General features: G+C 57.7%; 1 protein-coding gene across 1 annotated transcript in view; it reads right to left on the reverse strand.

Annotated features, from left to right (window-relative positions):
* Positions 1 to 765: 765 nt before the first annotated feature.
* C3H16orf74 (chromosome 3 C16orf74 homolog) overlaps positions 766 to 26,983 on the reverse strand; it is a 32,981-nt gene continuing 6,763 nt past the window's right edge. Inside the window, exons 3-5 of the mRNA XM_070262878.1 lie at positions 23,426 to 23,474; positions 3,667 to 3,785; positions 766 to 1,308 (exon numbers count right to left, since the gene is read on the reverse strand). Of these exons, the coding sequence (XP_070118979.1) occupies positions 1,250 to 1,308; positions 3,667 to 3,785; positions 23,426 to 23,474 (227 nt within the window). The 3' untranslated portion in view covers positions 766 to 1,249. The remainder of the gene's footprint in view (positions 1,309 to 3,666; positions 3,786 to 23,425; positions 23,475 to 26,983) is intronic.

The following is a 26,983-nucleotide window of genomic DNA, read 5'->3' on the forward strand; positions in this document are numbered from 1 at the left end:
GGCAACACCCCATGCATGTGTCCTCGTCGTTGCTGGGAGAATGAAGTGCCGTCTGCGTGACTTTCCCGGACGCACGCGCCTGGTCTCTCCTGGACCCTACCATTTGTGTCTCTCTTCCTTGTTGATTTTAATCTGCATCCTTTTTGCTGTAATACACCATAATCACAACTATAATGGCTTTCCTGAGTTCTCTGAGTCCCTCTAGTGGATTATCGAACCTGAGAGTGGCCTCGGGGACCCCTGATCTGCACCTTCCCACCCCCCTACCTGTGTATCCCGGGGTCACCTCCCAAACAGACCCCTTGCTCACAAAGCCTGGCTCGGGCTCTGCTTCTGGGGGACCCCAACTAAGACAGTAGGCAAACCCAAAGCAGAAGCCACGCAGCCTCGACAGAAGGCACAGAAAACGAACAGAAACACACGTGCCAGGATCAGAACCGTCTACGGGGGGAGGGCACACCAACAATTTCATGTTATTCTAAAAACAAACAAAAACCATTTGCCTCCCATCCGAGAGATGTGTTATGACCAGGATCCCACAGCTGGCAGGGTCGGAGCTTGGACTCACATGAGGTCTGTGTGACTTCAGAGCCCGTGCCCTTGGCCTCACCCAGGCCTGCCAATCGAGGGGTCCAAGACTCTCCAAAGGCTCATCACCAGCTGTCACCCATCTGACTGGCCCCTCCGTGACAAGCGATGCTCTTAAACCCACCTCGTATCCGGGTGTGCTCCGTCTCCTCTGCCAGCCCAAGAAGGAAGCTTCACTGTCTGTTACAGAAGATCTTTATTTATAATGCAAAAAAATTATAAATCACTTTCTGGACTGTTTTGTTATCTGTAAAACAACTCATAAAAAATGGAGCTGCGCCTCTGCGAGAAGTTCTCGTGGGTGTTGACCCGTCTGGTTGGCCCAGGGTGCAGGGAGGGTGTGTTTGTCCAGGAGAAAGCCCCTCCCTGGCACCCGGATGGCCGGGCTGTCACCATGGCCCTGGGGTCGGCAAGAACACGGAGGAGGTCAGGGACCAGTCCACTCAGTGGGGCCTGGAAGACGTCGTTCTGGAGGTGGGCCGGGCTGGTTCCTTGCTCATCCGGCCACATCTCTCCTGGTCGGGTGCCCGAATCTGCTCTGTTTCCCATCCAGCCTATTCAGCAGCTCTGTCCCAGGTGACCCCGCGCCCCGGGGCAGGTGGAGCCAGGGGCAGCCAGAGCAGGAGCTGGTGCCGATGGATGCGTGTCCACCGCCTCCTCCTCAGGCTTCGGGGTCTATTTCCCCATCCTCTGTGCAGGACCCCGTCTCATCCAGCCAGACTAGAAGACAGAGGGGGAATCAACATCTGGATGGACCCCCCCCATCCAGGCCCCCTTTCCCTGGGAGCTGGCACCTCTGGGCCACCTCAGCTCCCCCGACATAGGGGCAATAGTGTCAACGGATGCTAAAGGGGACCCCACTGATGCCGAGTCTCATGGTGCTTTCCCACGCCCCCTCCGCCCAGGCTCGAGGCCACGCTCCCCGACTCAGAGTCCCTGGGATTGTAGCCCGGGGCCCCACTCTTGGCTCAGCCTCTTCTGGGAGGTGCCTTCGAGCCCAGGGCTGGGCGGGAGGTCAAATCCTTCACCCCTGACCCCGGACTAGAGATGGGAAGTTGAGGCCCAGAGTGGAGGAGACCTGCTCCAATCAGCAGGGTGGTCCAGGCAGGGCCAGAGTTCTTGCCAGTCCCCTGCTGCCCAGGGAAGCCCCTGGTATCAGCATGTGGCCCTGAAGGACGTGCCACCTGGGCCTGGCGGTCTGTCCTCCCATCCTAATATCACTGGCGAGAACATCAACACAGGGCGTGAAATCAGGCCCTCCAGCTTCCCTGTCACGGATCCTCCACATGAGGAAACCGAGGCACCATTATCATCTCCATTCACAGATGGGGAAACCGAGGCACAGGGAGGCGGAGCCTCTTGCTCAAAGTCCCAGGTTGACGGGCGGCAGAGCTGGGATCTGAATTCAGGGTGTCCTGACTCCAGGCCTGTGGCCATTCTGCTGCCCTTTTCAGAATGGGGAGAGCAGAGGGTCGGGATCCGAGCTCTGCCGCCGGCGAGAGCAGACGGGAGGGTACCCCTGTGCTGGCCCCTGGGCATTAATCCACCCCCAGAACTGCCTAAGTTTCAAAGGAACCTCTCCCAGGGTTAGGAGTCTCCTGGGGGCCCAGGGCCTCTGGGCTCTCACCCCACAGATCTTGTAACCATCAGACTCCTCTGCACTCACAGGGAGCAGGGAAGGTGGTTATGATCCCATTTTACAGATGAGGACACAGAGGCTGGGAGAGGGAAGGGAGCGTAAGTGGGGAGCAAGGACCTGGGCCTCTGCTGCCCACCCTGAGCTCTCTGATTAGACACTGGAGCAGCAGCCCAGCTCTTCTCTCACCTTGCTGTGTGCCCTTGGGTGAGTCGCTGTCCCTCTCTACACTTCAGTTTCCCCACCTATAAACTAGAGATAAGGGCAGTCCTCATAGCCCATAGGGTTGGAATGAGAATTAAATAAGATCTCAGAAAAGCTTTTAACCCAGGGCCCAGCACTGGGGAAGGTGACAGCAGTGTGACCCAGTGCAATCATGAATGAGCAAGGCCCACCTGCAGCACTGACACAGGGCCCAGCCCAGAGGGGGTCCCATGGCTTTCTCCAGGTCACTCACCTGGTGGGCAAGCTCAGATCCCAACTCAGCCCTTCTGGAAAAGTCTACCCAAGTCCCCCCACCAGACTCGCACGAGCCCCACGTCAGCCTTGTCGGCCTGTGTCCCCCACACGAGCCAGGCAGGACTGTGTCACGGTGGTTGGTTGGCTGAATGACGCTAGCCGCTGGGAGGGCGTCCAGCCTGGGGGTGCACAGGGTGGACTCCAGATCACACAGCCTGGGGCTGAGTCCCGCCTCTGCCACTTACTGGCTGTTCGGCGACTGCCGCACCCTGTCGGAACCTCAGTTTACCCATCTGTCAAATGGAGATGAAGACTGGACCTAATGCAGAATGACTGTGAGAACTCAATAGGAAAGCGTTTACTGCCGCCATAACCACTACTTAGTATTATGATTATTATCATTCACAAGAGCAGCCTCAGCACCAAGCGCAGGTCTGGCTCAACACTTCTGTTTAATGAATAAATGAACGATTTGCCCCTCTGGCTCCAATGGTATCCACAGAGGGGCACGTGGGGCACCAGTTCGGGCCTCTCCCTCTCCCCCTCTCTCCGGGAACAAGGCCATCTCCTCTCTCCTCCCTGCATCCGGCAGCTCCAGAGACCAGCCCCAGCCCTGGCGTGGATATGTTTCCAAGCCTGCGCTGTCCAGCTGAACTCCTGCGCCAGCAAGATGGAGCACCAGGCCCCGGCTGGCAGGGGAAGGCGCATCCATCAATTACCTTGGCGAGCCCGCCTGGCCCCATCCATCACTCGCCTGGCTGCCGGCAGGGGCTGTCTCGCTAATTACTTAACATGCCACATCTTGCTGGGGCTGGTGCCGTGGCGAGGGGCCCACGGTGGAGTGTATGCAGATCCAAGCATAAATTTTTAATAAATCCAGGGGAAGCGGGGACATGAGCTCAGACCTGGAGCACAGAAGGGGGGCCCCGTGAGCTGTCCCCCAGACCAGACCCGGCTTGGCAGTGGTGGTGGGGTGGCCTCACCTGTCTGCCTGGAGTCCCTTGGCAGCATCATGCCCGTGGGGGTAGGGGGAGTAATGATGATGTTGGGTACATCCAGGTGCTTGTCGCTCAGAACGGGGGCCTCGTCGTGGCTGCTGCTGCTGCTGACACACATTTTAAGGCCTGAGAAGGCAGGCCGTGGGGGACACACATGCACACACATGACAGAGAGACAAGCATCAGTGGCCGCTGGGAACTGCCCACCGCTGCCTCCCTCCCTCCCTTGACCATCACTGTGAGTCCTGACAACTCTTGGGAATGAAGGGACGGCTGCTCCCACTTCACAGATGAGGAAACTGAGGCTCAACACAGTTAAATGACCTGTCCACGCCTGCATAACTTGGTGAGTCCAGGGAGTTTTATCTGCTTTGTTCACTAAGGTATCTTCAGTGCCCTGAACAGTGTCGACACATAGTAGGTCCTCAAAACCTGACTCCAAACAGATGAAAGCAACAGAGCTTGAGCTGGAACCCAGGCCTGTCTGACTCAAAGCCAGGCATGAAGTTGCCTCTCCCACAAATGATTTTCTGAAAGAGTGCAAGATTGGTGTTGTTTCTGCCTCAAGTGTTGGATGGAATTCACCAATGAAAGTGTCCGGGCCTGGAATGTTCTTTGTGCAAAGACTTTTGATTACAAATCTGGTTTCTTTCATAGATATGGGGCTAGTCAGGTTTTCTGTTGCATCTTGTGTCAGTTTCGCCAAGTTGTGCTTTTCAGGGAATCTGTCCATTTCTTCTAAGTGGCTGAATTTGTTGTCCCACCTCTCCCATAAATTAAGCACAGGTAACTTGACCGAGCCAGTTACGGGTCCCCCTGACAAAAGCACCCACACCATCCACCCCGCCAAACTCCTTCCTCCACGCCTCTCGTCTGAGTCAACGGCATCGTCATCTGCCAGAACCAGAGCGTCAGCCACGGGTCTTCCCTCTCGTCCTCCGCTCCAGCCCCAGCCAGGTTCATCAACCACCTCGCCCGCAGATGACACCCTGTAATGTCTGTGACATCCTTCCTTCTCTCTCCTCATGGCCCTAACTAGTCTCTGTGCCTCCTGGCTTCTCCCTCTTCAGTCTACCCTCCACCAGCAGCCAGAAACGGCAAATCTCATCACAGCACGTACCTGCTCAAAACACGCACTAGCGCTTGACAATTACCTACAAGCAGCATTTCCAAAGTGTGTTCCCTGGAATGCTGGCCTCCTAAGACTCTGTCAGGAAGGGGGTTCCATGATCACATGAGTTTGGGAATACCACATATTTGAAGGTTGACTGAATCTCATCTACTCTTTCCCTCTCTTGGAGATTCCCAAGCATGTTAGAGAGTTAAAGGCTCTGAGAAGTCCTGCAGGAAGGAAGCTGCTTGAATTAGGCTTCACCCTGGGCTTCCTGCACGTAGACAACCTTGGGGTCTGTTTTTGGAGGAACGTCTGTTAACATCTCACAGAACCATGAGTCATGAAATACACTTTGTGAACTGTTGATCATAAATTAGAGTCAACCTCTTAGCCCAGCTTTCAGCCCTGACAATGTGGCCCAAACTACCTGCTGCCTCATTCCCAGCCACCCGTCCACACTCCCCAAAGTGCTCACCGTCCCCTAGACACCCAGGGCTCCCCAGCCCCTCCGTGCCTTCGTACACGCTGCTCCCCTGCCTGGAATGCTCTTTCTCCCTTTGCCAGGGTCACGAGCTCCTACTTATTCTTCAAAGCCCGACACAATAGGCTCTTCTTTGGGGAAGGTGTCTCACAGGTCTGATCCCCACCCCTCTTCGTCTGTCTACACTCAGGCATCCATCAGTCTCCCAGCACTGATCACATGTACTGAAATGGTTAGTTCTTAGCGCCGTCTCCCTTTTCTGTGAGCGTCCGCAAGGCAGCCAGTCCCTCACTCATCTCTGTCTCCTCTGAGCCCAGCACAGCGCCCGGGACAGGGCAAGTGGAGTGTCTTACTTACATGGAAAAGAACCACCACCATTGAGCTGGGCGTCACAATACTTGTCTCGTTCCCCCCCACTTTGTGTTTTCCCCAAACAGCCCCAGACTGGGATGACACTAGCTCAAGCATCTTGGCCCCCGGCCAACAGCAGGAGCTAAGGAATGGGGTGATTTCTATTCCTGCTGCTCCTCAGGTCCAACCTGGGCACATGAGACGGTGCTCCTAAATGACCCCTATAGGGTCAGTGTGGTGGTTCTCAAGTGTGGCCCCGAGAGGCAGGGTCTAATTCCCCTCCCCTTCAGAGTGGGAGGACTGAGAAGGGCTTCTAGCGAATGGGATAAGACGGAAGGGCTGGTGTGTGACTTCCAAGGCGAGGTCATAGAAGATACTGCACCTTCCTCCTTGCCCTCTCGCTCTGGGGGGAGCTGGCAGCCATGCCGTGAGGACCCTCGAGCAGCCTGTGGTGAAGCCCACGCGGGAGGAACTGAGGCTTCCAGCCAAGAGCCGTGTGAGGGAGCCACCTGGGAGGTGGATCCTCCAGCCCAGTCAAGCCTTCGGATGAAAGCGCAGCCCTGGCCCACAGCTTGAACGTAACCTCAGGAGAGACCCTGGGCCAGAACCTCCCAGCCATGTCACTCCTGAATTTCCTGACCCACGGAAACTGTGAGATAATAAATGCTTATGCCACTAAATTTGAGGGTGATTTGTTACGCAGCCCTAGATAACTGATACAGTTAGCGCGGCCTGCCCCAACCCTAGGAGGAAGGGACTGCAAGTGCACAGTGGGAACACCATACATGGCTGTGGGGCGTCTCAGGGTGACCTGGTCACCTAAGAGGCATTGCTCTGAGGGGCAGTCCATGCCTGGACTGTCAAAGACAGTCTGTTTGACTCTACAAAGGCAGGCACATGCAATCAGGCCCAGTTCTACGCCCACCTGCAGCCTGACCCGGGCCGTGTGCTCGGGAAAGCTGCAGGCAGCAGGCACAGGGGTGAGAGCCCTGGCTCCAAAGTCAGGCCAACTGCTCACAAGCTGTGTGACCCTGGGCAAGTCACATCTCCTCTCTGGGCCTCTGAGTAGTAAAGAATCTAACCTTGCCCCAAAGGAGGTCCAGCCTCTGTCCTTGGCTTCTGGGAGGCCACCTCTGAGGCCTCGGGATGCCAGGCCTGGCAGGAGGGCCTCTGTTTGCCCAGGGGCCTTGGTCATACTGGACAGACGAACAATGTGAGTGGTGGGTGACACCCGGAGGGACTGGAGGCAGATGTGCCACCTGGGCCATCAATCCTGCCTTCCTAGGGGAACCCCAGTGTACTCATCTCCCGGGACTGCCGTTACAAAGCACCACACACTGGGGGCTCAAACCACAGAACTGTATTCTCCCACAGTCCTGGAGGCCTGAAGTCCAAGACCAGGCTGTCGGCGGGGCTGGCTCCTTCCAGGGGCTGTGAGGGAGGGTCTGTCCCAGGCCTCTTCCCCAGCTTCTGGTGGCTTCCTGGCCGTCTTCGGGCCTCATCTGACTTGTAGAAGCACCACCCCAATCTCTGCCTTCATCTTCACACGCTGTTCCTCCTGTGTGCATGGCGGTCTCCAAACCTCCCCTTTTATAAGGACGCCGGTCATACCGGACTGGGGGCCCACCCTGCTCCAGCACGCCCTCATCTGAACTCATGACATCTGCAATGACCCTATTCCCAACGAGGTCACATGCTAGGGTACTGGGGGCTAGGGTTTTCACATATGAATTTTGGGGGACACAATTCAGCCCAGAACACCCAAAGAAAACTGTGAACACTGAGGCTCAGGTGATCTCCCCTGGCTGGCAATACTGTGTGTGTGTGTGTGTGTGTGCGTGTGTCACATGCCTCTGCCAAAAGCAATGCACCTGTGACTCCATGGAGAGGACAATGGGAGCTCCATATCTGGAACTTTCCTGGACCCTGTCCTACGCACTTGCTCCCTTGGCTCATGTGAATCTGTACCCCTTCCCTGTAATAAACCATAACTGTGACCACTAGCACTTTCTGTGAGCTCTGTGGGTCTCTCTAGGGTGCTAGCGAACCTGACGGTGGCTTTGGGAACCCTGAAACTCACAGCTGGTGTCAGAAGTAAGGGTGGTCTCATGTGGACTGGGTTCCCTCTCACTTCTTGTTTCCACTGACAAAAATGGGGGTGGCATGACTCACCCCCCTGGGCTGGGGAGAGAATGACGCAGTCCGGCTTTCAGCCAGCTCTCAGTAAGCACAGGCCGCCTGCCCTCCCTCACGCCACTCCCACGCCTGGAGGGACAAGCACCCTCTGCTCTCCTCCCCCAGGCAACCTCCTAGCCACCTCCTCATCCTCTGAACCCCAGTCCTGTCTCCTCCCCGGGGAGTCCCCAGGACCCCCTGAATCGACATGGCTGGTTAGTCCTGTAGGAAGAGGCCATGTCTCCCCGTCAGAGTACAAGGCCCTCGGAACACCCACCAAGCACTGCCCACGTGATCTAAAGTGGTGGCTTCCAGGCCGCCTTTAAAGCCCTAGAGCCCTTTCTTCCTGCGCTCCTACGCAGAACGTGAGACCAATCAGAGGAAGCCACTGGCCCGGTGGTCGAGTGGTTAAGTTCGCGTGCTCCGCTGCAGGCGGCCCAGTGTTTCGTTGGTTCGAATCCTGGGCGCGGACATCACAGTGCTCATCAAACTACGCTGAGGCAGCGTCCCACATGCCACAAGTAGAAGGACCCACAACAAAGAATATACAACTATGTACCGGGGGGCTTTGGGGAGAAAAAGGAAAAAATAAAATCTTAAAAAAAAAAAAAAGAAGAGGAAGCCACTGAGAGGAGGCCCTCCCATTATCACTGGCAACCACGGACATCCACAGACCACTTGCCACATGCCAGACACGGCGCCGGGCATGATAAGCACGACCCCCAGAGATGCGGAGCCTGGGGACCAGAGCGAGTAATGACTTGCACGTTGTTGAACAGCGAGCGTGTGTGCAGCCAGGATATGAAGTCCAGCCCGAGTCCCTCTGACTCCAAAGGCCAGTGCCTCCTGGACGCACAATTCTGCAGCACGAAGCTGGCAAACTTCCTGAGAAGGGCCAGACGGTAACTATCCTTTACTCTGGGACTTTGCCATCACTGTTGCAATTGCAGCAGGAAAGCAGTGCAGACAATATGTAAATGAATGGGCGTGTCTCAATAAAATGTTTTTTACAAAAACGGGCAGCGGATTTGGCCCAAGGACCGAGGTCTGCCATCCCTGCTCTCTAATATCCAGGCCTCGGGAAGTTTGGATCTGGTGCATGCCCCATGTCCTAAAAGGCAATTATAGAGCCTCAAAGCCTGAGGCTCGTTGATGCCAAAAACAAAACATCACCCTGACGCTGGTGGCTGTCAGTGACAGCATCCTCCTCTGAAGGGCTGTGGGCACCATGAAATGAATGAACTCACAGAAAGCACGGGCCCAGCGAGTGGGGCCTGGAGGGTGCTCAAGTCCTGTTAGCTCTCTCCATAATCATCCACAAAGAGCAGCTCACAGAGAGCCGGCAACAAAAGGAAGACCTGGTTATTGCTATCTGGAACAGGAGGGAGCCTCTCTGCCCAGCCTCGAAGCCCCTTCCTCGGGAATATTCCAAAGCTCTAAAATAAAATGCTAATGGGGAAAAGCCACTCTCCTCCCAGGGCCCCGCATTTGCATTTTAACATGTTCCGGGAGCTTGGCGACAAAGCCCACATTCTTCATCGGGAAGCGTCAGGTCACTCAGGGGCCCTGGAGAGATGCTGGAGGCAGAGGCGAGAGGGGAGGAGGAAGGAGAGGGGGGAGGAGGGAGGGGGAGGGGAGAGGAGGGAGGGGGAGGGGAGAGGAGGGAGGGGAGGGGAGAGGAGGGAGGGGGAGGGGAGAGGAGGGAGGGGAGGGGAGAGGAGGGAGGGGAGGGGAGAGGAGGGAGGGGAGGGGGGAGAAAGGAGAGGGGAAAGGGAGAAGGAGGGGGAGGGGAGAGAGAGGGGGATGGGGAGAGGGAGGGGGAGGGGGGAGGAGGGGGGGAGGAGGGGGAGGCAGGAGGGGGGAGGAGGGGGGGAGGAGGGGGAGGCAGGAGGGGGGAGGGTAGGACTCCAGCTCCTCTCAAACCCCCGGTGGCCCAGCCTCGAGCAGAGATGGCTGAGCAGGAGGGAAAGCTCTCAGGAGATAAAGCCGACTTTGGGGATTAAAAACAAATGCCAACCCTGCCCCAGACAAGGAGCTCATTTGTGCTAACGCCAGAATTGTTATTTGTTAATTATGTGCCCGCCTCGGGCCATTAAGAGCCCATTTCCTGAGGGGAAGGTCTTGGCTGGGATTCCTGGGGGCCAGGCCCCAGGGAGAGAGGGGCCGGGGGCAGATCCCAGCGCCCCAGAACCATCCCAAGCCGTCAGGGTGATTTTAGGGTGCGACGGGGAGCTTGTGCAGAAAGCCTTGGGGGGGGCTGTTACCCGGCCTTAACGGGGCCCCTGCTCTGGGGCGTACGCTGTCTCAGCTGGGGACAGAGCAAGCCAGATGGAGAAAACCCCGGGCTCCAGGAGGCCGGCGAAATGGTGAGCGCTCTACGCGAGGTCAGAAGACTTCTGAAACCTGGTCTGCCCTCTCCCCGCCGGAGGGCAGTGGTTTCCGTCCTGGCTGCCCACTATAATCACCAGAGAAGTTTATAAATGCACCAGTGCGGGACCCCAGCCCAGGGGGCCTGATTTCACTGCTCTGCATGGCCACCAGGATTTCTACAACCTCCCAGAGTCTACCCGCCAGAGTTGGGAACCCCTGGGCTACGGTGACTGTGGGAACATGTGGCTTTACTCTCTGAGCCTCAGTTTCCCCGGTTGTAAAAATCGAGTTACAATGCCAATCTTGTAGGAATGGAATACCTGTTGTGGGGTGTGTGCTGCCAAGCCTGGGAGAAGTGGCCGACAGTGAACCAGCTGGCCAGGGCCTGGGGATATCGAGGGGGTGGTGTGGACCACTGCCCCCTGTCCCCTCCCCCTGAGACCAGCTAGTCTTCCTTAAGCATCCCTCATGCCAGGCTCTGGGCTGAGCATGAGATCTCCACTATTGCATGAATCCTCAGGGTGGATATTAGGATTGTGGCCATTCTCCAGATGAGAAAACCAAAGCCTGCAGAAGGGAGGCGACGTGCCCGAGGACACACAGAGGCCAGGTGGCCCCTGGCCGGGGCATCCACCCCACCCCTCCTGGTATCAGCCACCACTTCTCATCCTTCAGAAGCCCTGAGACAGGCCTCTGCTCTGCTCAGGACGCTCCAGGCCCTGGTGGACAGAGCACCACTCCCTGTGCCAGCTCTCAGTGGCCCCCACGCCTCTCAATGTCCACAGCGGTCATGTGGCTGCAGTCAAGACTCTGCAGCCATCGCGGCTCAAGGGCGCCCTCTGCTGGTCCCTTTAAAAACGGCGCTCACACTGGCATCCTGGTGCCAGCTGGGAGACCCCATCTGGGAATGCGTCCACCCTTTCCCAAGGCACCATCGCGTGCACAGTGGGCTTGCTGGACCCACAGTGCCGCCGAGGCCAGAACGTACACCTGGGCTCCAATCCACCTCTTGGAGCCTCGTTTGCCCATCTGCAAAATGGGGGTAAGTGACAGTCCCTGCCTCCAGGGGGTGCTGAGGGGACTAAGAAGCCCCCTGAAGGCCTCCCTCCAGCCAAGGTGGGTGCCATCGCGGCGCGCACTCTGCAGGGAAGACCAGGGCTGGCCACGTGGCACACAGTCAACTAACACAAGCTGTTACGAAAAGCAAGAGATTCTAATCTTACCGCTTATTCACAGATTCAGGCAATGTTGAGCACCTACTGGGTGCACCCACCCCCTGAATGTGGGTGAGGGACCCCGTCTCACCCTCGCAGTCGCACAGCTGGTGTGGGGGCTAAACACTGTTTGCAGGGCGACTCACAAAACATCCCTGGTCCCAACTCAACACCTGGAGACACTTTTTCCTTATTGCATTGGAACAGCCACGGGCTCCGGGAAAGGCAAGAGCTGGTGTCACTCTCAGGTCTCCTGCTTCCTTGGCCGTGACTTCACTGTGCTCGGCCCCCGTAACAGGCATTTATGGTGCACCTACTGTGTGCTGGGCCTTGTTCCGGGTGCTGGGCACACAGCAGAAAACAGAACAGTCTCCACAGGTGTTTCTCTGCTCCTCCCCACCCTCTCTGCCTTCCTCACCTCCTGCTCCAGGCTCCAGCAGCAGACTGGGACCCAAAGATGTCAGGGTTGCTGGGAAAAACAGAGAGAGGGGCCCACACTGCGGGGCTGTGAGGACCGTGGGAGCTCCTCGTGAAGATTCATCATTTGGTCCTCCCAGTGAGGCTGACAGTGAGACGCCCATCTTCCAGATGGGCACACCGAAGCACAGAGAGGTCAGGGGCCTTGCCCAGGGTCATGTGGGATTGGATGTGCAGCCTGTCCTCCGAGGGGCCAGGGAACAAATAAGCACCTTCTAGAATCTGCATCAGTGACAGGAGGAGCGAGGAGCAGATGGTGGGAGGGAGCAGCACGATTGCAGGAGACAGTGGGAGTCAGAAAAGGCCTCCGGGAGAGCAGCAGGAGAGATGGAACAGAGGGTGCTTGGGTCAGCCCCAGCACGCACAAAGGCCCTGGGGCAGGAACGTGGGCACCGGGGCTGGGTGGAAGCTGGGCCAGCACTAATTCCTCAGAGATGACTGAGTGTCTGGATTCAGTGCAGGTCTTTCAAAAAACAAACTGACAAATGCCCCTGAGGTTCCAGATGCGCTTAATCTCTCTTTTTTTTAATTACAATTAAGGGGAAAGCCTTGCATTATTCTGGATGAGGCCTCGGCAGCTTGGGAGGTTTTACCTTTTCGAGGCAGCCTGGGCCCAATGAAGACGGCAGTGGATATTTTAAATCTCTTTTTAATTAAGGAAAAAGCCCCAGCTTGCGTCAGGGATGAACAGCTGGAGAGAGAACCTGGGCGGCGGAGCCAGGAAGAGGCAGGTGGGGCGAGGCGTTGCCCTCCCTCCCTGTCCAGCCCACCTGCCCTCCTGCCCCCCAGCACGGCCTCTGGCAGGCCCGCCCGCCTGCCCGCCCGGCCACCCTTCCAGTTCTCTGTGGTGGGGCTGTTGAGTACCATCCCTGGCCTCTACCTGCTGTAGCATCCTCCAGTTGTGACAACTAAAAATGTCCCTGGACACTGCCGAGTGTCCCCTGGAGATGAGGTTGCCAGATAAAATTCAGCACAAATAATTGTTTAGTATAAGTATGTCCCACGCAATATTTGGGACATACTTACATTAGAAAGTTATTCCTCATTTACCTGAAATTCAAATGTACCTTGCATCCTGTTCTGTGTTTTGTTTCTCCTAAACCTGGCATCTCTACCTGGTTGCTGGGGGGATCCCTTGCCGCTGAGAACCACGGCCATAGCTGTTACCATCGCGACAGCAGCCTGGCATTTCAGAGCAGGCGCCCGAGAGCTGCAGTACAGCCCGGGCCAGAGGGACCGGCCTCCCCAGTCTGCCCTTCGCAGCTGTGTGGCCTGAGCAAGTTTCTTACCCTCTCGGAGCCTGTTTCCTCACCTGCAAAGCAGCTAAGTCAAAGGGGGCTACATGTGGTTGGCCCCTGGAGCTTTCGCCCTGGATAAGGACCCAGAACCTGAAGGGCTATCATAAGGACGTGCGACATTACACGGAGGTGTCTGGGACAGCCCGGCCAACAGCAGGTGCTTGGGCGGCCTCATCATGGGGACTGTTGTTGCTGTTGGTACCGGGGAAATCAGACAGCAGATTCCAGGTGGTCCCGGAGGAAGGTGGCGGGCGATGCTGTCCTGTGCAAACCGGGGGGCTCCTGGGGAGCCTGGGCCCTGGGGACGGGGACGTGTCCTCCCTGCCGTGGGCAGCTCAGGCCTGAGAAGGGCTGCAGACAGGAGGGCCGACTGGAGGCTCAGGGCCAGAGTGGCACTCAGAGCCAAGGGGGGAGTGTGCCGCCCACCACTCGGGGCATCGGCTCTGCCTGCGAGCCCTCCGAGGCCCAGCCCCAGGGAGCCTGGAGCGCCGCCACCCCCTCCCGTCAGCTCCCCGGTCAGCCCCACACGGGCCAGGCCTTTCAGGGCCCTCCCAGCAGCCATGCGCCCTGGAATCCAGAGCCCCGGGTGCAGGAACACCGGCAGCCAGGGCCCCGCACGCCTTTGATGCCAGCACAACCTTGGGACCCATCGTGAGGGCGTGTGGCTCTGGACCAGCCCAGGGCTCTGGCCTCGGTGGAGGGGACAGACAGTGCAGTGAGGACAGGACCCTCCTGCACAGGTGTCAGCTCCTGCAATCATCTAAACGATGCCCTGAAAGAGAGACAGGTGTCCTTCCATCTGACAGCGCAGGAAACTGAGGCAGAGAGAGGCTGACCACTTGCCCCAGGTCACACAGCCAACGGGCCCACAGCCCATCAACCCCATAGCACACGCCCTGTCCTACGAGAGGCAGTGCCCCCTCTGCTGGAAAGTTCTGTCTGGTGACGAATGACATGTGAGGGTGACAGACAGGAAGTGATCCCAACTCCCCACGCATCCCACTTCGTCCTCTTGCTAAGGCTGGGAGGGGCTGGCCAGCCCTCACTTCTCAGGCTCGGGGAAGTTCAGGCCTTCCCCTGCGGGGAGGAGGTGAGACCCCAGCCCAGAGCTCTGAGGCGCCTGCTGGGACCCTCCCGGGTGTCCTGGCCTGGCCTGGGGGTCTGTGGGTTGAGCCTCGAGTGACTTCAGAGGGGCGTCTCAGAGGAGCTTCAGATGGGGTTTGGGTGGTAAAAGTTCCTTGCTCGCAAAAGGAGGGAGCCCACAGGAGCTGGTGGGCAGGAGAAACTTGTCTGTGCTGCTGGCATCAGGGGAGCGGCCGCCTGGGCAGGGGGGGGGTTCTGGGGGACTGGAATGTTCTGTTTCTTGATCTGGATGCTGGTCAGTGTGTGAAAATGCATCCAGCGGCTCCCTTCCCACCTGCGTCCCTTCCCTGTACGTTTTACTGCAACAAGAAGTGAAATGTTTCTTGCTAAAGAGAAATGAAACATGAACTTCCCTGAGATGCCGTATTTTTACTCATCAGATTAGCAGAAATAAGAAAGGCTGTTACTACACTGTTAGCTCAGTCCCTCCCCACGGGGTGGACGGGAGGGTTTCTCAGGGGGTCAGGGGGCAAAGCTCCAAAAGTAACAAGGGCACAGACCCTTCAACCTAGCAGTGCTGCTTCTAGGAAGGTTCCACGGCTCGGCTCCCTCGTAAGTGGATGAGACGTAAGAAGATATAAGGCAATTTGGGGATAGGTTAGAACAGGAAGATGCATTCATGCAGGGGAATACTATACAGCTGTGAAAAAGGATGGGCAGCTCTGATCGGAACCATTTCCAACACGCATGGTTAAGTGAAAACAGTGAGGTGCAGAGCAGTGGGTCTAATGCCACCACATGTTGGAAAAAGAAAACGAATATGCCTATGAACACATTTGCATGTATATACAGAGAATATTCTGGAAGAAGACACAAGGAAGCGGTTGACAATGGCTGCCTCCAAGCAGGTGGCTGGGAGAGAGGTGAGAGCAGACTCACTTTTTACTACATATTCTTTTGCACATTTTTCATTCTGTACCGTGAAGATGTTTTACATATTCAAAACAAAGTAATTAAAAAGGGAAAAAACATTTTCTGAAGGGAGGCTGACAGACAGACTCAGGAGGTGCAACAGGGAAAGCAGGAAGGTGGGGCATTGCTGCTGCAGGAGAGGTCTGATCAAGGTGAGGAGGTGAGACAGCAAACAGGCAGCAGTAGGGCCAGGCAGAGAATTTGGAGTGTAGGCCTGGAGAGGCAGCAAGGGGCACAGGAACACTCCTTTTCCCTTGAAGCACTCAGGACAACAGCCCAGAGTGTGGTCGCAGGAGCCCAGGAAAGCCGAGAGTTAATCCCACAGTCCTGGGGGGTGGGGGCGCTGGGTCAAGCTGGTCTCCCCAGGCCAGAGACATAGGTAGCTGAGAGAGACTAGAGTCCACCTGAGTCCTGCTCCCTCTCACTCCCAGTTCTCCAGTTCTTCTTCACTCCTCCACTTGAAGACAGCCATTGTTACTGTTTCCTTGTGTCTCTTTCCTGAATGTTCTGTATATATACATCCAAATGCATTCACAGGCATATTGCTTTTCTTTTTCCAACACAAGTGACAGCATTAGACCCACTGCTCTGCACCTCATTCTTTTCACCTAACTGTGCATGTTGGAAATGGTACCCTATGGTTTCAGAGCTGCCCATCCTTTTTCCCAGCTGCATAGTATTCTCCTATATGGCCCACCCTTCTGACCAACTCCTGGGCAGCCCAGACATCAGGAGCTGAGGCTGGCTGTGGGCAGGGGCTATGACTTAAAGCACAGGTGTCCTTGGGACCTGTCCCTTGCTGTCCCACAGCCCCAGGTCTAAGCCTCATCTGAACCTATGGACTGAGGGGACGCTGTGCTTTGGGGCCCAGACCCGCCCTCTAGGACCAGGCTTGTCCCCAGCAGCCCTGGGAGTGCTGCCTGCTGATGGCTCATACCTCCTCGGACCTGCCCTCAGCCGAGCTGGGCAGGACAGGGGTGGGGCAGGCTAGATGCTTAGGGTGCACGATGTAAGGAGGTGCCCACCCTCGGGGCTAGGCTTGGGCCTCATGCCCCTCACTGTGGTCTGGGCCCTGCTCAAGGTTATGCCCCCTCCGGGGACAGCCCCTACCATGTCCAGCCGGCTCCCCCTGCCCTCAGTGGGCGGTGATGCCCCAGCGTCCCAGGCCGCGGGCTGACCGACTGAGATGCCCTCGGCCGCCCTCCTTCCTCCCCAGGCGGCAGGCGTGGAGCGTGGAGCTTTGGCTTAAGCTGCCCTGAGCCAGGAGGACCCCGGCTCTCCCCGCGCCCCCGGGGGCAGGGCGGGGCTGAGTAAGCCCCATCTGCTCAGGCTTTGCTTATCCACCCTTCCTCTGAGAAGGCTGGGGGTCTCCCAGCCCTCAAGTCCCTGTATCCTGGGCAGAGATCTGTTCAGAAGGTTCCAGAAAGAGCCCTGGATTGGAGCCTGCAGACGTGTGCTCCCAGCCAAGCTAACTTGCTCCTTGTCACCCCGGGCAGTCAGTCCCCAGTCGAAGCCCCATCTCAAAAGCAAGGACAGCGGGTGCAGACAGTGGTTCTCACCCCAGGCCGCGCCAGAGGATCAGCCGGGGGGCTTCATGAACATCGCTGCCCAGGACCCACCCACGCCAGCCCAGCGCCCACCCTGGGGAGTGGCCACGGCCGCACCTTTCTGAACGCCTCCCTCGTCATCCTGATGTGTGGTGAAGGTGTAGACCCCAGGTCTGGAATGATACTAGTGCTTCCTGTTACCTTTATTCATTTATTTTTGAGGAAGATTAGCCCTGAGCTAACATCTGCCACCAATCCTCCTCTTTTCTGCTGAGGAAGACTGGCCCTGAGCTAACATCCATGCCCATCTTCCTCTACTCTATATGTGGGATGCCTGCCACAGCATGGCTTGACAAGCAGTGCCGTGTCCCCACCCAGGATCCGAACCTGCGAACTCTGGGCCACCAAAGTGGAAAGTGCGAACTTAACTGCTATACCACTGAGCCGGCCCCTCCTGTTACCTTGAAAAGGAATTCTTGACACCACTCCTCAGCTCTCATGGCTCTGCCTGCCCCAGCGACCTCCGCTCCTCCTGCTCAGCCCCCTAGTCCCGCCACACTTGCCTCCTCAACAGCTCACCAAGCTTCTTCCTGTCTCAGGGCCTTTGCACCTGCTGTTCCCTCTGCCTGGGACACTGCACTATGCATCTGCATGGCCGGCTCCAATGCTGGCACCACAGACATGCTCTCAGCGCCTCATCCCGCTACTGTACCCCTTCAATTCCCCTCACAGTTGGCACCACAAAATCTACCACTCTGGGTTGCACATTCATTTCTGTGTCTCCCACGCTCAGCAACTGTCAGCTGCACAAAAGAAGAGTGACACTGGAATCCAGCTGTGGCCTGGGCTCTGTCCCCACAGGACGGGGGCACCTGCTGTGTGCAGGGCTCGGTTCTCATGGGCCCAGGGGTGGACAGAGCAGACCAAGACCCCTGCCTGCTGGCAGTGGCCCCGCGGGGCAGCAAGGTTAGGGACGTCCCCCTGGACCCCATGGGCAGGAAGCTGTGCATTTCACAGACGGGAACACCAAGGCTCAATAAATGAAGACAGCGACCTCGGTGGTTTTCTGCCTCACGGCGGATCCCTCCACGTGGCCTTTCCTGCAAATGCAGGAAGGCCCCAACTCATCCTGAAAACTGCTCGGAATGTATCAGCCCGACGGATGAATGCCTCTTCTCTGCCCCTTCCCCAGAGCTCCCGGTCCCCACGGGTGGAAGCCCCAGAGTGGCTGCCAGTCCCATCGGGCGGCTACAGTTCTCTCCTCGCCCACCGGGGGTCCTCCTCTCCTTCCTCTGACGGCACCCGCTCCTTCCGTTCTTCGTCCCTTCCCGACTCTTTCCCAGGCCAGCTGCTTCCTCAGTGACGCCATCCTTCCCGGGGGGCCAGGCTGGCCGCTTCCATCTTAGCCCATGGGAGGTCGTCCTCAGGTAACAGTTCCCAGTAAGGTTCATCCCCTTCTTCCTCTCCCAGTTCCTCGGGGTCACAAACCGCCGCTGCCTTGCTCATCCCTGGAGCCCTGCACCTGGCCTGGGTTGGCGCACAGTAGGGACACAATCAATGCTTGTGGAATGAGCAGTCTCTCGACCAGCTCTGGCCCGCAGCTGTGGGGCTGCTGGAGCCAAGGGTTTACACACTAGACAGGGCAGTGTGGTGTGACTCTCACTTCCAGAGTGACCTGGGGCTAGTCTCAGGCCTCTGATCACCAATATGGAATAAAATACAGAAAATGGGCATTGGAACTGCCAGCCCCCGGTCTGGGTCACAGGCTGAGTAAAGGAGAGGCCCTGGGCCCCGGGAAGGGAGCGGGGAGAAATACCTGGGCAGTCAGGGTCCCAGCCCCGAGGTGGCCTGGGGGGGCTCTACCCGTGTCCTCCTTGGTCCTCACCATCATCACAGATTCAGCGAAACAGACTAAAAACCCACCAAAGTCAGCCAAATCCCGATAGCGGGGCACCCTACAAAACTCCTGCCCAGCCCTCTGAACGGCCAAGGTCACAAAGACACGACCTTCTGAGAAACCGTGAGAGCCCAGGGGAGCTCAGGAGACGGGATGACGACATGGAAGGTGGGATCCTGGCTGGGACCCTGGGACAGAAAAGGGACAGGAGGGAAAACTATGGAAATCGGAATAAAGCGTGGGCTTTAGTTCATGACGAGGTTTCTGCGCTGGTTCCTTCATCGTCAGGAAGCTGCCACACTGAGGGAGTCAGTAACTATCGGGGAAACTGCTGTGGGGTATTTGGGAACTTTCTACTATCTTCTCAGTTTTTCTATAAATCTAAAACTGTCGTAAAAAATAGTCTTAAAACAAAGGAACCACTAACCCAGGGCCGCCTCCCTCTCCTGCCCTCTCCCGCTGGGCCCCAGGAGCACAGTCCGCTGGGACCAGCCCCGGCTCAGGAGCCTCTCTCCATGGCGATGCTGGAGTTGCCTGGGGCTGGAGCTGGCGCCCTCTGAAACCCCAGAAACCACGCCAGGCCCCCAAGTTGGCCCCAACCGGCAAGCCCATGCCTCCACTTTCACCTTTCCCTCTGAGGTCCTGGAGCTGCCTGCAGGATGGGAAGGCGCGAAGGGCCAGGGGGAGGGGCTGGGGGACCCTGTTCATCGGGCAATCTCCTCAGTGCTTATCTCAGATCATTCTCAAAACCTGGCCAGGGGCTAGTCGCATTCATCACTCCATTTTACAGATGGGGAAACTGAGGCGAAGTGACTTGCAGAAGGCTGCAGTTTGTCAGGAGCAGAACTGGGATCTGAACTCAGATCTCTCTGAGCTCAGAATCGCTTCACCAGTGGTTCTCAAACTCGGGCAGGCACCGGGATCCCCCAGAGGGTTTGTTAAAACCCCCCGCTCCCAAGAACTTGACCGCCTGACTAATTCCCAGGCGATGCTGACCAGGGACCCCATTGAGAACCATGTGGCCCTACCATGCTGTTTCCTGGCAGCGCCACCCGGCTGCTGACCGGGAACCAGGGAAACCACGCACCCTCCCTGCCCTCTGCTGGGGCGAGCCCCTCGTGACCCGCCGTGTGACCCTGAGCCAGCGAGAGCTCCCCTGTGCCTCGGTCTCCCCCTCCTCAAAGTCACCTCCACCGCCCAGCTGTCCTGAGGGTGGAATGAGCAAATTCAGGGAACACGCTTAGGGCGCAGTGCCCGGCGGCCAGGGACAGCCAGCACACGCCAGCCCTTACATGGGAAGGGACCAGGGAGGCCCTCTTTGGACAGTGGAACATTCCTGCACATCACAGTGGCTACGGCCAGACCATCGAACAGAGGGACCCCACAGAAAGCACACCACTGTGCCCATTCTCCTTTGGAACCACAAACAAAAGGGTTTCGGCACAGCTGTGTCCCTCTCTGCGACGTCACACCCTCAGGACCACCCACCTCGGGCCGAGTCTTTACTGCCAGTCAGGAGAAGCACATTCCTGACCCACATGCGGGAGGGCTCAGAGGTGAAGTGACTTGTAGCGGGTTGAACAGCGTTCCCCCAAAATTCACACCCACCCAGAACCTCAGAAGGCGGCCTTATTTGGAAATAAAAGTCTTACAGATGCAATTAGTTAAGGATCTTGGGATGAGGTCATCTTGGACTTAAGGCTGGCTCTAAGTCCAAAACGGGCGTCTTTATAAGAGAAAGGAGAGAGAGAAACAGGGAGGGGGCCACGTGAAGACGGAGCAGAGATGGAGGGACGTGGCCACAAGCCAAGGGACGCCTGGGGCCCCCAGGAGCTGGGGGAGGCAGGAAGGATCCCCCCCAGAGCCTCCACAGGGGGCGCGGCCTGCGACACCTGAGTTTCGGACTTCCAGCCTCCACAGGTGGGAGCGAACAGATTCCCGTTGTTGTAAGCCCCCAGCTTGTGGTTATTTGTTACAGTGGCCCAGGGAACGAAGCCAGCATCTTATAGGGTTAACGTGAAGCCCTAGCGAGATCATGTTGATAAAGTTTCTGGCTACAGTGACACCTTCAGATGTGGAACTAAAATGTTTTCCTCTGAAGAGGCTATACCGGTGGTGCCTGAAGCCAGGCCCCTGAGATCAGTCTGCCTGGATTCAAATCCTACCTGGGTTCCAGCTGTGTGGCCGTGGGCAAACTGCACTGCCTCTCTGAGCCTCAGCATCCTCATCTGGAAACTGGGACTCCCAACAGCACCCACTTCGTGGTGGGAGGAGGGCCGGGTGAACTGATGCACGCAGAGTGCACAGAACAGGGCCTCACCCAGGCTAAGCCCCCAACAAGAATTCGCCATTCATCTGAATTATTTAACCCAGCCGTTCTGATTTCTGGAGTTTTTCCCAAAGAAATCCTAATTGAAAAAGTCAGAAAGCAAAGATGTTCAAAATGGTGTTATCTACCAAAAGCAACAAGTTGGAAACGAGCCAAAGACCAACTCTTGGCAGAACCTGAAACTCGCAATAACTGAAGAACTGTGAAATCATGCCGCCTCCAGAAATATGGCACAAGCACCCAAACGTTAAATAAAAAATTAATGGAAGTGCACGGAACGGCACATCCCAGCGTAGACACAGGGACCACCACACCGGCAGGCAGGGAGGGAAGAGAAGGTCATGCGGAGAGCGGGGAGGGTGACCGGGCTGCGGGGTATCTGGTGCTCCAAGTTTCCTCTTAAGTGGTGCATCCCTCACAGGAAAAGCAAAGCTGAGACTCCTGGAAGAGAAGGTCCTGGGTGTCTGGGCTGGTGGGCCTGGGTCCGGCTCGATTTAGCATAGAGAGAGGGGTCCTGTGTCCTGTCCCGGCCCTGTGCACTGAGTCACACCCAAGCCTGCGCTGGCCTCGCCAACTGCGCCGGGCGCTGCGGCTCCAGCCCCGTCCTAGCGCTGGCTCCTCCGGCCAGCCAGATGGCGGCCCTTTTCAAAGCTCCCAGACACGGGAGCATTCAGCTGGCTGCCCGGGCTTCCAGTCCCGCCGTAGACTGCAGATGGGGGTCTATTTCCCAGGGCCTCTCAGCACCTGCAGCTCTGGGCTCTCTCTCCTGGCTGAGCCCCCAGCCTTGGGCTGGAAGGTACATGACCTCCAAGGGCTTGGTTGATTTGTCAGAGATGTCCTGACACAGCAACCAAAAGTGGGAGCAGCCCAAGTGTCCATTGGTGGAGGAACGGATAAACCACATGTGGTCTAGACTCACAACGGAATATTATTCAGCCTTAAAAAGGAAGGAAAGTCTGACCTACGCTGCAACAATGAATCTTGAGGACATTGTGCTCAGTGAACTAAGCCGGTCACAAAAGGACAGATACTGTATTATTCTGCTCACATGAGGTTCCTGGAGGAGCCAAGTTCATGGAGACAGAAAGTAGGACGGCGGGTGCCGGGGGCTGGGGGAGCAGGGTGGGGAGTGTTTAACGGGGACAGAGTCTCAGTTTGGGAAGATGGAAAAGTTCTGGAGACGGATGGTGGGGATGGCCGCACAACAATGTGAGTGTGCTTAATGCCACTGAACTGTGCACCTAAAAATGGTTTAGATGGCAAATCTCATGTATGTCTTTTACCGCAGTTAAAAACCAAAGCAAACAGCTTGTCCTGAAGGCCTGGTCTGTGCCGGGCACGGGGAGACCCCCAGCAAACTCTAGGGAAGAGGGTCCTCGGGCTCCAGGGGCTGGGTCTCTGGACCCAACCACCGGCCCTCACCCCTCCGGAGGCTCGCTCCGCAGACCCCTCCCTCCCTCCTCCGTGGGCTCGGCCTGGAGCCTGAGGGACCAGGCCCTGCAGGGGACTCGGCTGTCTGTGCCTCTCCAGCGTTTCATCCCCACCTTGCGAACACCACCCTGATTTTCTCCAGGGGAACCACTGCTCCCCATTTCCATGCAGCCTCAGAGGAGCTGTCCATCAAGATGCCCCACCCCCTGGCTAAGGGGCGGGCATAAGCCCTAGGCTGGGCCAACCAGATGCAGTCCCCGAGCTCACCTATCCCAGCAGCCAGACAGAGGATGGCCCTTCACCCTGTGGCACGCTGCATGTGGGTGAGGGGCTGGCAGGGCCACTCCCGGATTCAGGCCCGGGACACATCGGGTGGGGAGCTTTTGTCACCGAATAATTGGCTTCAAGGGGAGAGGCCTCTGTGTGAGCCACGTTGATCTGAGGTGCCCCGGGTGATCCAGACACCAGACAGAAAGGTCTAGAGCTGCCTTTGCCAACAGCTACAACACCCCTCGGTGACTCTGTGTCCTTCTAGAACTTTCTCCCTGCTGGCCTTTCTCCTCTCCCAGCCCACCTTCCCCAGCACCCCAGCAGGCCAGACTTCTATCTCAGTGATAACAGGCCCGCCGGGGGGGAGAGCAAACGTCCCCTGGGGTGTGCCTGGCACACTCAGCAGGGGCCTCTCACTCCTTTCCCGTCCACGGCCTGGGATCAGTCCACTTGAGGGGGAAACCGAGGTCCAAGGGGCCTGTGACTTTCCCACATCACTCAAGTGCCGGTGCGAGGGAAGGCCAGGAAGAGCACTCAGAGTCAGAGCAAGCATTTATAGGGCACCTACTGTGTACAGCTGCTGCCTTAAGTGGCGGTGCCCCCTCCCTCTCCAGGGCAGCAACGCCGGGGTCTCAGGGTCCAGCCTCCCACTCTGTCCAGCCTCAGTCCTCCCCCTACACCCTCCCCCTCCGCCCCCTGAAGAGCTGGTGGGGCAAAGCTGCCCACCGGGCTTACCTTTCAGGCAGGACAGCTTCAGCCCCATGTCGGCGGCGCCTCGGCAGGCCTGCGGAGAGAGGAGAGGCTTGTTTTGTGCTGGCCACGTGTGGCCGGGCCCCCACCCCCAGGCCCTGACGGGTGCACAACAGGAAGCAGTGGGGGAGAGAAACCGCCGGCCCGAGGTCACGGCGCCTGCTGCCTACATCTGGGCTGAATTTGCTCAAAGATGCGTCTGTGCTGGCGGAAAAAACTTTCAGGGCCTCAAAGCTAAATATACCGGAGGCCCAGCAGCACGGCGCCGCTGAAGCTGAAGGTGAGGGCGTGGCGGGCGCCGACGAGGCGGAACCAAGCCCACCTGGCCTCTCCTTGCAGGGGCCGCAGACGGTGGCTGGCTCCAGGGATGCGGGGCTGTACGGATCCTCGGGCAGGGCCTCGGGGTGGCCCTATGCCCACTGCATGGGGGCCCCTGTGATACAACACTGCCTTCTTTTAAAGTACAGATTCTCGGGAGACCTAACAGACTAAGCTGAAAGGGTGTTAAAGTTGTCCCAACCAGCGTCCCCACCGCCTTCCTGCAGGGAGATGCGCCCTTCGGGTTCTGAGTAATTGATGAACAGAACAGCGGCGGCAGCTGAGGCACTGGGCACCTGTGTGCTCTCGACACTCGATCCTCAGCCACACCCCTGTGCGGTGCTATTACTGCCCCATTTTACAGATGTGGAAATCAAGGCTCAGAGAGGTGGCATCAGCTGTCCGAGGCCACCCAGCTTCCTAGGAGAGTGGAGCTGGGATTAGAACCCAAGACTGTCCTGATCCCCAGCTGGGGCCCACCCCACAGGGGCCAGTGAGGCTCGGCAGGCCCCTCTGGGGAAGCAGAGGTTATTGTGTCCACGTTGGGAGGTCCTCGCGTCTCTGGGTGGGGGACACTGAGCTCATCCCTTCATTCACAGGGAGCTATGTGCCCAGGCCGGGGGTGGGAGGGTGGCCAGGAGAGGCGCCTCTCAGATCTCCCACCAGGTGTGGGGCTGATGTCCAGCCCTGCGCTCTTAAGTCCATCGTCCCTGTGTCCTGCATGAGGCCAGGAGACGCAGGCACCCCGATGGGCAACTCTGGCTCAGCAACACCGTCCTTGGATGCCTCCAACGCTTCCTGCCTCCCTCATCCCTGGGGTCAGACCTCCCAGCCCCTTCCCCATGTCCCCTAATACACTTCCTACACATTTCCCACCCTGCACCTGGTCTCCGAGGACCCAACACAAGGCCAAATGGGCCTTGAGGTTGTTTATTTTAGGCTGTATATTTAGGCTGACTATAGGTTGTTCAGACAAGTGGGGGAGATAGACAGCAAACTGGCCCTGATGGAGGTGTGGTGAGCCCAGAGGAAGCAGAGAGAGGCCAGGAGGACAGAGGTGGGTTCCTGCCCCAGCCTGGGAGCCCATGTCCCTAAAGAGGGGCAGGAGTGGGCCAAGCAGGGAACAGCCTCCTAGGTTTCAGGAACAGAATCTGTAAAGGCCCAGAGGACAAGAAGGACGTGGCCCATGGGTGGAACCAGAGAGTGGGGGGTCAGGGCAGGGATAGAACGAGGAGAGGCCAAAGATGAGCTGAACCCTGGCAGCTGTGGGGACTGGTTATGGAGTTCAGAGGTTATCCTGAGGGCACCGAGGGACAAGGCTGCATTCTAGGAGGCTGTGCCGGCCAGGGGCCCACTAGGCAACGTCGGGGACCCCCAGGCCCACACGACTTGGTTGTGCTGGTGGACCAGTGGCCTCGGCATGCCTGGGGGCTTGTTAGCAATGCAGCATCTCAGGCCCACCCAGAAGCACTGAGCCAGAATCAGTATTTTAACAAGGCCCCCGGGGATTGGTGCGCTTGTCAAGGTCGGAGCAGCTCTGCTCTGAGCCAGAAATTTGGAGCCTGAACACTGAAGATGGCGGGGCAGAGGAGGGAGTGGCAGCCGGAAGTGAGGATGACACGCAGGCCTGGGAGACGGTGGGATCCCAGGAGGGGCCAGTTTGGAGGAGGGGCCGGGATAAAGCCTTCAATTTTAGCCAAGTTGGATTTGTGGGCAGGTAGGAGGTGGCCTGGAGACATCCGTTAGGAGACGGACCGGGGGGCACCTGGGAAGAGGGGAGCGGGGAAGAGAGAAAGATGCTGAGAGAGGGCAGGAGAGACAGACAGACACTGATGGGAACAGATTCAGGACAGCTGAGTACAAAAGGAAGCGTTTCCCACACAGGAGCAGGTGCTGGAGCTGCCGGGCCAGGACCAGAGCCTGGCTCAGCCACGTGGCAGCAGGCAGGTTCCTCACCTTGCCAAGACTTCGCTCCCCTCATCTTTAAAACCGGGCTGATGCACGCAGCAGCCTCACTGAGCAGCAGCGAGGTCTGCACGGCGAGAGGTAGTGACTTTTTGCAAAAGGGCTTCGCTCTGAGCCAGGCTCGCAACAAAAGTCCAAGAAATTCAGCTGCTGCTATTACGTATGACAGTGACGGCGGGAAGGGAGGTGGTGGTTTCCAGCCTTTTCTCCATGGCCTCACTACTCATTGGGTGGTCCTGGACCAGCAGCATTGACACCACTGGGAGGTTGTGAGAAATACGGGCTCCCAGGCCCCACCCTGCCCGCAGGCTCAGGAGCTGCATTTCGACAAGACCCAGGTAATGCTTGTGACAGCTGATGATGCGCTGAGCACCGCATCTTCCCGCACATCAGAATCGCCTGGTGCCATTCCCAGAGGTGCGGGGGAACTGCCTGGGGTGTGGCCTGGCACTGGGACTTTTAAGAGCTCCCCTGGAGATTCTAATGCGCAGGATGAGATACCAAGGAGAGCGTGTCCTTTTCAGGGGAACTGGAGAGAGTGAGCCCTAGGCCAGGCCTGTGGGGACAACGGGTGTCTTTCCTGAGCCATCAATGCTTGGCCAGCACTGGTCTGAGCCCCTGGACAGTCACGGTCAGTTAATCCTCACAACAGCCCTGCGAGGTTGGGACCATTCCCGTCCTCACTTCACAGCTGGGGAAACTGAGGCAGAGAGAGGTTTGTTAACTTGCACAAGGTCGTATGGGCAGCAAGTGACAGGGTGAGGATTCGAACCCAGCAGACCTGTGGTAGCACAGACCCTACCTGCATCCCTCTCCTCAACCCTCCCCAGGCTGGGTCTCCCACCGAGTGGTCCGGCAGCCCTGAGGTCGGGACCGTCAACAAATAAACCCCAGGACCCCCGAGGGCCACTGTGAGAAACACACCTAACATCACAACCGTGCAGACACACTGCGCACAGTGCATGCCGATCTTACAGTCGACTCTCTTCCGGTCTGTCTCTGCTAAGTGCCGGTCACAGCCCACCTGACAGATCTTACATACATGCCATCCCAGGGTCTGAAAAACGATTTACCCTGGAGCCTCACAGATGAACCACGTCAGGACTCTGCTGGAAACACTCCGGGAAAACAACCAGAGTGGTGTGGGGCGCGGGGGGGGATACAGCCAGGGGATACAGGAGTCTGCCTGCTGTTGACACGGGAGATGGGGTTCATGACCTGCCTTGGTGTTTGTGCAAAAAGTAATACAATGGGCAAAAG

The sequence above is a fragment of the Equus caballus genome, chromosome 3 (genome assembly GCF_041296265.1).
Source record: "Equus caballus isolate H_3958 breed thoroughbred chromosome 3, TB-T2T, whole genome shotgun sequence".
Lineage (NCBI taxonomy): Eukaryota > Metazoa > Chordata > Mammalia > Perissodactyla > Equidae > Equus > Equus caballus.